This window comes from Carcharodon carcharias, chromosome 6, assembly GCF_017639515.1.
Source record: "Carcharodon carcharias isolate sCarCar2 chromosome 6, sCarCar2.pri, whole genome shotgun sequence".
Taxonomy (NCBI): Eukaryota; Metazoa; Chordata; class Chondrichthyes; order Lamniformes; family Lamnidae; genus Carcharodon; species Carcharodon carcharias.
The window spans coordinates 141,547,472-141,560,925 of NC_054472.1; the positions used below are offsets into that span (position 1 = coordinate 141,547,472).

Sequence of the window (13,454 nt, forward strand, 5' to 3'; positions counted from 1 at the left end):
AAAAACAATTATTTACGCCAGATTATCAGAAAAGATTGAAGTGAATTTGTCAGGATTCTATGAAATTCGAAGCATCGTAATATAATGTGAGGTAGGCAATGAAAGACGTCTCTCCATCCTCGGTATAAAAAGAAATAAACATTATTATTTTAGGACAATTACAACCATGGGAATGTCAGGCAATGTTTGATTGGCGTTTAAAAAAACCCTGTACAACTCAAATATTATTATTTTTTAAAATATTAGAAATATCACAAAGTTCAGAGTGCATACAAAGATCTATACATTATCTTTTTTATACTTAATGTAATTGTTAACTTCTCCATTTTTGCACATTAAAGTCTCGTTTAAATACACAAATATGTACAACACAACATATGAACAACAGTGCATCAAAGCTAATGTGCATTTTTTATACATACGGTCCGGGGGGGGGTGGGTTGTGGGGGCTCGATTATTTCCCCGCCTCCCAACTGCGGGATCGTGCAATCCGGGCAATTTACAGTTGCAACGTGGGTCCCCTGGGGGTTACCAAGCAAGTGGTGGTTCGACTGAGCAAAGCTTTACTAATGGACAGAAGTGCACTTGTTTTTTTTTAATCCTAATTCAAGCAAAGCAAGGCTCTCCAAATGTTTTCCCATTGCGATCGCCGGCGGAAGGTAACTATTTGTACAAGAGTTTGCTTGTTGCCAACCTCAGTTTGTAAATACTGTATTGTCGAAAGCTGGTGAAGTGCCACCGATCCCATTGTATTGTCTCTTTATCACGGAGTTTGGTCATTTTTAGGTTCAGTTTCCCCCTACCACCACCCCCCTCGCAGTTTTTAATCACACCAGGCATCTTAAATTCCACCATAGATGTAATTACAATCTGCAACAATTCCTTTTTGGCCGTCGGCTCTTTCTGGCTGGTAATCTTGTCGGAATGTCAGAAGAAAAAGGGAATAACTCTCTTTAAACAAGAAACCTGGGGGACCGGAGTCATTCTCTCCTTTCATTAGCTCGCGCTTTGTGTGTGTGTGTGTGTGTGTGTTTGGTAAATTACCTGCACCTTTAAAGAGGCAATCGAGATCAACAGATAATTGCGGCGAAAAGGGAACGGAGACTTTCTTCCAGCTTTGCCTTCTGCTCGCAGGTCCCATTACTCTCCGCATGCCAGCCCATGAAAGGAGCTGGGCCCTAATGCCTTCCCCTAATCTAAATTGGTTCAGTTTGAACAGGTGCCACCCTGTGTACACTGCGATAATCATCGGAGACTGACCCGAACATAATCCTCCTTCCACCTGTACTCGACCCAGCCATGACTGTAATAATCGAATGGTCGGGTTGGGAGTGGGGGTGGGGGTGAAGAAGGTGCATGTGCCTTTTCTCAGCTTTTGAATCGCAGACCTAAAATCTGCTGATGGGGCAATCCAATGGACACGAGTCTGAGATTCGTCAATGGATGACCATTCAATCACAATAACTTGCATTTCTGTCATTCACTAAAAGGGTTTCGCACATTGACGGGGAGGATAAATGGGAAATGCCTATCTATACCGACTCTGCAAGGCATCACTAAACTTCCCATTGAATGAATGAAAATGCTTGCAAATTTAATCCAGAAGGATTTTCTCCTGAGGATAGCCCTGTCTCCAATTTCTGCGTCAGGCGTCATAGTGTCGTGAATAACTGTTTTGCACCTATTTGAAGGACGTCTTATTTTCTCTCCTCTCCTCTGTATGAACGAAAACCCATAGTTATTTAACCCCCTCACTGCTTGTAATATGACACCTTATAGTGTGTGAGATATCTGGCTGCATAGGTATCGCCTTACAGGTCACTGCAGGTAGTGTATTAAAATATCGATGTCATATCCTCTAAATGACTGGTATATGAATAAATTACAGAGAACATTCTAGAGTTTTTTTTCTTTCTCTCCCCTTTTCTCTCTCTTCCCCTGATGTTTTATTCGTGGGAACTGATGTGAGAACCGCAGCTATTTGAGTACATTTTTAAACAGCATGTCTGGTCCTCCAAGCGACCAGCCCCCCCGTGGTGTCGCCAAATTTACACACGGTAGGCTCACTACCTCCGAAATGAGGGGCAATTTGCTACCTGCACCCGCAGGATTCCACCACCATGTCCTCGTATTGTTTATAGACAACATTATTGCCTGCATCGATGTACAAAATGCTGATCGGACTCAGTTTGGTGGGAACGCAACAGCTGGGAGGGGTGGAATTTGGGTCCATGGAGTTCATGAGGGTTTGGATAATGGCATGGTTCGTGGGTTCTAAGTGGGATCTAAGAGGGAAGTCACATACTCCCTCACAATGATAAGCTTCATAGTCCAGGGGAGCGATTATCCAGTCATCCCAACCAAGCTCTTTGAAGTTCACATGCAGGGGCTTTTTACTGCAGCGGGGCTTGGACTTCTTGCCATGTCTTTTCCCGTGGCGATTTGAGAAGGCCGTGCCCCTCTTCCTCCTGGCTTTGAATTGACGTCTGCCTTCCTCGTCGGAATCCTCGGATGACTTGATTTTTTCTTTCATCTCGCTGAAGAGATTTTCTCTTTTCTGAGTTCTAGTGAAAACCACGAGCAGAGCTCTTTCTTGAGGCTCTCTCCCTTTTCGACCAAATCCGACTTGTCTCAGATCAATATCGCGCTCGCTTGTCCTTGAGGTCACCTTAAATTCAAAACATAGCTGTGCAGAGTGTAGGAGTTTCAAAATGTCCCAGACATCAAAAACTTCCCATCCTTGTGCATTCGAATGGTAAATATCAAGCGTTCTGGAGTGCAGCAATTTGGGTGGTTGTCCCTCGGTCAAACAGGAGTATAGTTTGATGTCGTACAGGCCCGACAGTGTATTTCGAAATTCCTCTGGCGTTTTTCTCAGTAACCTCAATTCAGCCCCGACTAATTGCTCTTTGTCCGACAAAGTTGCTACATCAAACAAATATTTTTGCCGCCTTAAATGTGAATGCAAGAGATCGTCTGTAAAAGAAAAAGTGCAAACAGACATTAAAAGGTAGGATATAAATTAGGGTCATTATTTGGAAATCGCTCAGGGCCAACAATGATCTCTTTCTATATACGCTCTATTTCTAAGGTGACTAGAGAGACTAGTCTAATGATTTAAATAGATGCGACTGCCATGCTACAGAAATAAGTTGAAATCTTCACTTATATAAGCATAAAGAAACATAACTGGCCGGCACAGCTGATTTAGAAAACTTGGTTCTCGCTGTACTGAAGGGAAACCCCGAGCCTTTCAATTTTTAGGTACAACACACATTGAGCTCGACAAAACAACCCCTTTACCTGAGACGGTTAACAACATGAGCTGCCAATAAAAGGAAAAGTTTGCTATTGTACAGTCACCAGACAAGTGCAGGGGTGACCATCGCCTCGTTGCGCCAGTTATTTCAAAGGAAGTCCGCTTCGAGATTTGAACATACGCTGCCCCCCAATGCTGCTTGTGCTAATTAAACAGATAGGAATCACTGGCATTGAACTCGGCAGGTCAAGTTTTTAACTTCACATAACTACATGCAAATACGATTTAAAGTTACTTTCACAGAAGCTGCACATTGTTACTGGCTCGAATCCCCCTTGTCCGTTCTTTGTAAAACAATATTATAGGACAAACTCGTGATCTGTGTGATAAAGATTGCCATTTTAAATTGGGATTCCATGGTGGTTGTTTTTAGCAGAACCATTATAAATTATTAGGAGCCACGTTGAGACAGGTTGAAACCAAAAAACTTCCACATGACAACAGGCTATGAAACTAGAACCTAAATACTGCTTTGATTTAAAGAGACATACTTAAAGTTGCGGTGTCATGATTTCGCGAGCTCCTGCCTTATAACATGAAAGCTGTTTTTTTTCAGGGGGGAGGGAGTTAATACTGCAGTTACCAATCTGCGTATCAACATTTCAGCCTATTGTACAGAAATGTAACAACCTAGCGAGTTTAAACTTCCTGTGCCCTATCCCGGTAGAATTTTAGGGACTCGGATTTAGATGCATTTTTTGTATTTCGGAGGCTGTGTGCTTTGTCGAATAGGCCATCAAGAAAGCACATTTATTTGGTATTCTACCACAGAAATTGCAATAAATCCTTGTCCAAATAATCTGCTGAGATAATTATTAAAACAGCTAACTTGTCTTTTCCTCCCATACATACGCGTTTTGTATTATCTATATTGCTAAGAGCAGTGGAGCTGATCATGATTGACGCTTTAAATTGTCTTGCAAACATAAGCAGCAAATGTACAATCAATTATATCTAATACATATGGTTCAATAAACCTTCGTTATATGTCAGCATTTGCCTTATATTTCAGCGAGGATACCAATCTCATCAATATATGGGAATTTATCCACGAAGTGTTTAATATCCATTGCAGATGTGTATGCTAAACAGCCACAACTCCCCAGAGAAATCACTGCATAACCAACCCCTAGTAGTCGGAAATACCAAGTAATCGCACAGTTGGCTGCATTTGGGATGATCGAGTTAATCGGTATACAGCAAGCAAAAAATGTTTGGCCTGCAATATGCAACATTTCAATGAATGGTAGTGTTAAGTCCATTTCGGTGTGTGTCTGTGTCTTCGTTGTTGGTGGAGGGAGGGGGTGTGTCGGTGTGGGGAGAGGAAAGCCATTAACTGCAAGTTAGAATCAGAACATCTACAGTTCTTTATGATATAGATTAATGTTGAAAATTAAAGTATGTGCATTCAAATAATCAAAAAATTTCAGTTTTGCACTACATTTGAAACTACCTGGAATCTTTACCGGATGTGCAGATGTTTATGAAGGGTAGTTTTGGGGTGCACTCCATTATCTTTGTTGTCACACAACAGCAGAAAGGATACACGGAAATGTCTTTCCTTCAAAAATATGCAACTTTTTTTTTTACATATAAAGTCACGTTGCCAAATTTCGAGGTTTTATCCACAATTTGTGGTTTATCTTTTACTAGAATTCACGAAAGTGAAAGACTGAGTCATATGTGTATTCAACTTAGATGATACAGTCACTTTACCAGCCCCATGCCTTTGTCTAAACACTGATCCCAGCTGCAGGTGGATTCGTTCCGACCACAGACATTTCTAATAAAATGTAGAAAACTGAAAGAATTATTATTGATAGTGCAGTCGTGTATCATACTAGGGAATTGTCTGCGAGCTTTCCTTTCCAGAAAAGAATCAAACTATACCACACAGGCCAAACTCTGCCAATTTGAACAGATTTGAAACAGATGAGTAATCCTATGCTCTTGTCTCCAATGTATACACTTTGATTAGGAGTGCATTTTAACATTCTCTTCACTTACGACTCGGGCCTGTGCGTGTAATCGTTAACCATTGTGAACCTGCATTCTAATTTAAAGAACTGGAGTAGCCAAAATCAGCCTAGACAGCGTGATATTGTAATATCGTCGTTTTACTTTGATATCGATCCAACTCCTTGCTTTGTTGGGATGGTTTAAAATCAACACTCCTTTAAACACAACAATTACCTATACAATGTACAGTATATGTAACGGGCAAATAGCAACAGCCTCCGGTGTTGCAGCGCCTGAAGGACATTTCTGCCTAGCTGATTTCCCTTATACTGTTTGGTCTCTCTCTCTCCCTCACTCCTCAAGGTTTCAGAGCCGTGATCATTTCCTAATGAAGTTTTCCTTAATGAACAGGTTGGGCTGGCTAACGTGTTGATTCGATTGTACGGCGTCCCCGTGAGTGTGCATAAATCGGGCAAACCCAATTCATTCCTTCACCACATCAATTTTGTCACGTAGCGGAAATAAACCCTAACATTTTAAAAAGAGAATAAAGCTCTCCTGGAATATTACGGACATGTTATAATATGAACAAACGTTTACAATCATGCTAACAGGGCACCACGCAGGATCTGGAGGGTATGGGAGAATGTGGTATTGCTTGACATGACCAAGGATTAAATCTTCCGTTAAACCTGGGCCGCTGTACCATCGTTAAAGTGTCTTGCGTATATCTGCAGAAAGACAGTAAAGTCTGAAGATGGCGTTCATAGAGAAAGCTCTACCTGGGTTCTGTGGAGTCCCTCCGCTACCCCCACCGCCACCCGCCCCCCCCCCCCCCCCCCCCCCCAGCAGCAACTTTTATAGGAGTGTTGTCACCGCCCTCCCGCCAAATTTGTTTGAAACCGGTTTGAATCGGGAGAAAGACTTCCTAAGGAATAGACCTGAGGAGGGTGGAAACGTCGCTGTTGTGGCGAGCCCCTGAATGTTTATATGTTTTAAACAGGGGCCTTTTTTTGGTCCAATTTATCTACAACAGAAGGCCTTAAAATTTATCAATTCAAAACCTGAAGAAAGATAGGATACCTTCAATTCAGAAAGACAAGCGATTGAAAAATGATCAGAGAGGCATAGTGGTTGGTTGGGATTTTGTAGTTTTTATATTTTTTAAGTATTATTCCCGTTCCAGAAAGGGTTAGTTTTTTAAAGTATTATGTGAAATGCTTCCTACACATGAACATGTTAGGTTGTTCACAAATATTCCTGCAACTCAAGACACACGGAGAATTCGTAAAAACCCACAGAAGACATGGCGACTGCATTCAGGATTTTTTTTTAATATACAGATCTAAGCATTGACGAATTGCTTGGAACGCTCTTACCATGGCTGGAAATTCGGTTCGGGCAGTGTTTTTGCACCATACACATTTATAGCTTAAATATTGGTCCAGGCACAACCAGGCGAACGACTAATGTCAAACGTGCCATATTACCATGTCATGGAAGAATGAGTGCCGAGCCTGCTGCCACCCTCTTCACTCGCTTACTACTGCATTTAATCCCATCCACAAACTTTGAATAGGATGACAAAGCGGTGGAGACAAGTGCTCCGTATTCCAATCTGCTGCTCACGATCTTATCTGCCCTTCGTTTGTGGTGTTTTGAAGAGAGCAGAAACAGAATTAAAATCCCAAATTAGTCTACTTAAACATAAATACAGGGGGTAAGACACACCGCACTGGCCTTTGTCGAGTTCATTTGCTACTACGGTATTGGACTTAAGGATAAGATTTACTTTCAAATCATGAAGAGTAGTCAATTGCCTGAAAATGTGCTTTTCACTACATCTAAATTAACAGTGATACTAAAAAATATTTTTGGTCCTATTTATTGCCCTGTCCACTTGCTTCGCTCTTTATATATACTTGTTATCGTTCCTTCCCACAAGCCTGCCAGTTACCAATCAGTTTTCCTCACTATATCTCATGCTATCCCTATGTCTGCAACATTTCGTTTCATTGTAGATGCACATAATTGCGCTTAGTACAGCATATCGCGCTGAAATGGTTTCTCTTCTTGAGATTGGCTCTGGCCTCTATTATTGTACATCCAGTACGGAAGCGGACTAATTTAAAACAGAAACCAATTTGCACTGTGCCAACATCGATTCTGGTCCCGGAGTGTCAAAAGAATGAATGGTGCTAACAAACAACAGAATGAGCAAAGATTTAGTTCTTACAGCCAATCAGACAGGAAAACTTCTTTTACACAAAAAATATGTATGTGTTGAACCTGCGTAAACACGGAAGGCGTTTATGAAGCTTGGAATTGGAATAATTTGACTTAAAACTGCCAGGTTACTCATTCGCTTTGAAACATCGGAAATGGCTTCAACGAGATTCATATGACTACCCCTTGTTCCAAACTGATAAAGACCGTAAAAGAAATGCAGTTAAAATTATACACAGTCAATGTGAGTTTGAAAGGAAAACGATCTCGAAAAGAGTCACCAATTAATCTTTCGTCGAGCAATAATTTTCTTCCGTTTAACCCAATTATGTATCAGCAGCGTTTCCATAAAACACACATCTTAAATATTTACACAATGCACGTTAAGGGCCTTTCTTACCTCAGGTCCACGTTTCGACTTGGTCAGAGAACGTGTTCCTCTGCCGATCCCACTAATCGTTTTGATATCCCCTCTCTCTTCACTTTCCCTGAACACTGTGTAATATTAAACTTAGATTGGAACCTTCTGTTTGGGCAGTTCCTTTAAGCGTCTGTTCCACATTAGTGTTTTTATATGGCTCTCAAACAAATCGAATACAAGGTCACCAAATAATTAACAGTTTCCAATTCCCTCTTCATCCATTAAAATACTTCCCTACTTATATTTCATTTCCCATACGTCTTAAAGCTGGTAAAGACAACAGTCTCTGCGTTCATTCAGTTAGACCCAATCCTAGGTAGCTGTTTAGACAGAGAGCTTCGCTCTTGCGGTTAAAACACAATGTCACTAATCGTTCCTAATCGTTAAAGTGAAAAAGTATCCGATTTTCCAGGTTTTTGTCGTTTCCCAGCCTCGTATTAAAACCGGCTTTACTGTCTGTCACACTGGAAATGAAACCTGGAGCAAATAAAGGATTCTAAATCCAACTAATGATGTCTTTAACCTCAAGCAGGCAGATGTGGCTCTCTAAAGCAAAATCATTATTTCTACTTCAAAAAAATGCAACCGCAGATTCAATTATGTACTATATACACACACTGACACACGGGTAAACAGAATCGTTATCACGCGTGCTTGCAATGAGGCGAGTGAAAACTCATATTTTGCTTTTTAAAAAAAATCAGCTACTAGTTAAACCTGTCGTATTTTCTTTAATTCCTTTCCCTAATTGTCATGTTTTACTCTGAAGGCTCTAATGCTGGGGGTCCCGAGGCCAGCGCGTACCATCTGCGCTTTAATGAGTTACTTCATGTGCCAAAAGTAATTTTGCTGCATTCAACTCGTTCTTGTCTGATCTTGCGACCGTAACGAACGATGAAATTCGCATACCTCTCCAGCCTGTGCTTTGCTGTCTGTTTTTTTTTAATGCCCTCTAGTCTATTAACCTGTTTTCTATGACTCTATAACTGATGGTGGGAGTTCTGGGTTAGAACAAAAGCGGTAGGTTACAAGCTGTACTGAAAGTGCTGTTTTTCTTAAAGAAATTGGTCCATTGCTTAAAAAAATGTCTGCTAAGTTCTAGGGAGCAGCGGAATTCACATCCAGCAATTAATGCCCAGCAAAGTAGCGATCACGGAGGGTGGTGGGTAGTAAAAGAAATAACCACTTCAAGGGGAACGGAAGTTCTGTTGAGTTTTGGTGATGTGCCATTGGCTGGGCCAGTTCATTATGAGAGAACAGACAATATTTGATATGTTGTGACATGAACACTCAATTAGATCATTGAGTTCAAATACTCAAATCACTGTCTTTATGCTAAGCAACCCTCGGAAGGTCCAGCGCAGGGTCACAGCGGTGACACATTAAATCACATCAGCGAAGAGACTGAGGCTGTCGCTCCAGCCACTAGCTCTGTTCACACAAAGCAGGCCCGAGCCGGGAAACTGTCACCAAGTTAGACCCTGGTCGGCAGTAAAACGACAAATTTACTTCCTGCGTTTGGAGGAGTCGGTTCAGGAGGTATTGCATTTATGATACTAAAGGAATTTAGTATAAATAAACCTCATATTTTATAAAGCTAATTACTGGCTAAAATTATGAAAAAGCTGTCGGGTCTGACCAGGTTTGTAATCGGTTTACAGTTAATGGCACATTTCTCAATATTGTCAGACCCACACCCCCCGTAACAGTACAGGCAGCCGCGCAAGTTTATTCCACTCGGAACTAGTTCACTTAGTGTATGTTTTTGAGCCGAAGTCGACGGTTTACTTGACGTTAACCTTTCAGCAACGATTTAAAAAAAAACTAACCGCACAGGCTAAAGTAGGACAATCCTGGTTTGACCCATCGGCCCCCACATTTCTGCCCATATTTAAAAAATTGCAATCTTAAGATTTGCTTTCTGAGTTCGCCTCCCAAAATCAAGATTCCGATCAGATTTCAGTCTTGCTCTGTCAGTAACACCCAAAAGGTCGCTCTATATTTCTGGTCCAGATTCTCTTTGAGCCGACTGTGAGTGTTCTGCGGCGCACTATTCTGGTGACTCCGTGTCATTTCCTGCTCATTGCGAAGCTACCACATTAGATTCTGTCGCACTCGCCACTTTCGCAATCACACAACACGGATAGAGCATTATTTCTAAAAAAAAATAAAGTCGCCATTTACTTGAGCTGCTCAGGGATGTTTGAAAGGAATGTTTATAGAGCTTCAATAAAACCCGTCTTCTTAAACCCTCATAAATATGTGTCGTGATCCATTCACTTCTCAAGGTGGCTTCAGACTTCCGCTCAGGTGCTCAAATAGATTAGCACGTATTTCATTTCAAATCATATGTTATCCCAGAATGCTTACCGTTATTCCTGGGCACATTTTTCTCTTATTGCGAAACAAGTTGGGTAACCTGACCGCACAGGTATGCTCTCCGCCAGTTAACAACTTATGAATGGAGCTGCAGTCTAAACCACATTGGAAATCTTCAGGGCCATGTGCCTATTCCCCCCTCCCACCCCCGCCCAAGGCAGGGACACAAAATTAAAGATCACCATGAAATAAATTAAGGTGATTTACATCATCCCTTTTCAGCGACCAATCAATCCCGCTGATTTCAATGAAGGCTGTGAGGCTATCCGCGCTTGTAGCAGTTTAACACCAAACATCAGACAGGTTATTGTAAAGGAGGTTCACGGATAACAGGGCAAGGCCAGAATTTACAACAGTCATTAAGACCTAACATCAATTAGCATGTTATTAGTCACAAGTAAACGTCAACTTTGGCTCAAAAACATACCTTGATTGAACTAGTTCCGAGGGGAATAAACTTGCGCGGCTGCCTGCACTGTTACAGGAGGTGTGGGTCTGACAATATTGAGAAAAATGCCATTAACTATAAACCGATTACAAGCCTGGTTAAACGCGACGGCTTTTTCATAACTATATCCAGTAATCAGCTTTATACAATATTAGGTTTATTTATACTTACTTTAAGCTTAACACTTGTTGAATCGTCTCTGTAGCTATTCCTTTCATTTCCCCTAACAGGTCAATGTACAGATTTCAGTTTTAACGAAAACTGAGATCAAGGTGATAGTTCGGCCTCCCATAATGGATTTAGTTATTTTGAATCAACCTGTTTATTTTATCCATTTGCCAAAAAATTACTGAATGGAGCAGTAAGCATTCAGAAGTATATCAGCTTATACAGTACAGTACAACTGATGGCAGTACAGGTACAACTGATAAAGCAACTTTACTGATAAGTGGGTCTAGCAAGTGTTTGTGTTGAGCTGCTTTGAGCCCCGTTTGTTTTAAGGACGGGCTTTTAAGTATTTCAAAATATTTTAAAATCAGACTAAGCCAAAGGACCCCACATTATCTTAAACTAAAGACAGTATGACGTTTATCAGAGGACTGTTATATTATAACGCTGTTTGTTAAAACGGCACCGTACGTAAGTATCCCCTATTGTTTCTGAAATAACACCACCACCACCCCCCAAAAAAAACTTCATAGCATTCTTGCCCTCAGATTTAATTTTTGCAAAGGTAAAACCCCAAGAAATTGGCAGCAGCCGCTCTCTTTCCTGGTTAGCAAGCAGTACCAGATGCCAGATGTTCATAGCCCGTTGCAACAAACTGGCACAGATTGCTGCAGACCGAATCTGCCGTAAAACAAAACTAAAAGGCACAAATTTTCGATCTGAAAATGTACAAAGAATATCATCGAGGGTCATGACCCGGTATAAGACGATAGCAGGTAAAAAGAAAAGGGAGCTGTGTTCAGGACCAACCTTCTGCTCTGTCCACGAAACTTGTGATCGTGTTGGCAGACTTTGTTGCGCGGAAGAGACTGGCGTTTATTCCGAGTTTCTCTGCTGCGGAGTAAGTTCTGTATATTGCCATCATGAAGTGGTGAGGGATCACAGTGTCGGTCCGCCGGCCTCTGCCAGCCCGCTGAGCGCTCTCTTTAGTCAGCAGCTTTCGCCCTTTGCCATCCTTGTGTAGCCCCGGGCCGCCGAGCTCTGCCCCGGAGGAGGAGGCACTGGGAGCAGCAGGAGCCAGGGACAGGGCTGCCGGCTCCACGAACTGTAAATCCCACCAGCAACAGGTGACCGAGCAGAGGAACAAGGCAGCGGCTCGGAGCGGATCCATCCCCAGTGGAATTTAAACCGCTCCGCTCGGGCTCTCGGATCGCTTCAACTCGATTTGCAAATCAGGGTGAAAAAAAAAATACCTCAGGACGCGTCGCATGAGAGCTGCGCTCTCTCTCTCCCTCTCTCTCTCTCTCCCTCCCGCCCGCCCGGCCGCCCGCCCGCCAGCCACCCACTGGCCCTGACACTCCGCCGAGCCGCCCACTCACGCACCGGCCGGCCCAAGCCGCAAGCTCATTGGTGGAGTGGCTGCGCGGGCCGAGAGCTGCCCTCCCCCCGCTCCCCCCGCTCCCCCCAACATCCCCCCCCACCCCACCCCGCCAGCAGGGGGCGGGGAAAAGCCCTGGGGGCTGCACACGGGGCTGGAGTTCCCCAGCCTCATTCCCTCACCGAGAGGGAGGAATCAGAAAACTTCAGTCTCCACCCCCACCCCCAATCCACCGCCCACCCTCAACACTCACCAACTCCCAAGAACACAACCCCGTTCCCATTTTCGTTAACGATGTCAGTAACAATTTCTGCCCTCTCAGTGTGAAAGAAGAACGCACTAGTCAAGATGGGTTGAAGCGCACTCGCAGAATAAACAGCACGAAATCAAGGTCAAATTATGAAGTTTCCATACAACATTTCACAGATCTTTTATGCTGTAAAATATGAATTTATTATAAAATGCTCCATGGACCAATAGCAAACATGACAGATAAGTCCTAGCAGTCTTACGCTGAAAGCATGGTCATTTATTTATTTATTTAGTTCTTTATTCCCGACATGAGATGTTCCCTCTAATCTATGAAATGATACATGATTAGTGTTACACGCAGGTGCATTACTAGGACATGATTTCCAATTTTAAGTTTAAAGACGAATATCAAAATAACTTTATATCCTATCAGTGCAAGAACATTCTATAAGTTTGTGGACAAATAATATAATGCTAGAAAATCAAACATAAATGCAGTCTATAAGCGGCAAGCGCTTTTTGCGAAATGAAGTATGATTTGCAGTCACTAATAGCTTACAATAATGAACAGTAAATACACTTCAAACTGTTTTATAGATTGCATATCTTCATTGTTCTGGAAGGTTTCTAATTTGGTGCAAATGTAAATTACGAAGAAAAAGCAGCAGTTAATTGCTCCAGTAGGAAGGCTCGCACACTAAATTATTCATTATTACCAAGCTTTCCCTCTAACACTGCCCAGCTGACCACTGCACACTCAATGCTATGATTCAATTATAGGTTGTTGCGTGTATAGGTAAAGTTGACAATGCCTAAAACATTAAACGATTCCCCCATCTGGTGGCAGTACTAAGCAGTAGTGCATCACATACTGTAACTGAATACAATGTAATGCCATAGCCCG

General features: G+C 42.3%; 1 protein-coding gene across 1 annotated transcript; it reads right to left on the bottom strand.

Moving 5' to 3' along the window:
- Positions 1-2,092: 2,092 nt before the first annotated feature.
- Positions 2,093-11,863, bottom strand: gdf6a (growth differentiation factor 6a). The gene is made up of 2 exons (XM_041190358.1): positions 11,731-11,863; positions 2,093-2,976 (listed from the first exon to the last, which is right to left on the bottom strand). The coding sequence occupies exons 1-2, from the start codon at positions 11,843-11,845 to the stop codon at positions 2,093-2,095; spliced, it is 999 nt and encodes a 332-aa protein (XP_041046292.1). The 5' UTR covers positions 11,846-11,863.
- Between the last annotated feature and the right edge of the window lie 1,591 nt (positions 11,864-13,454).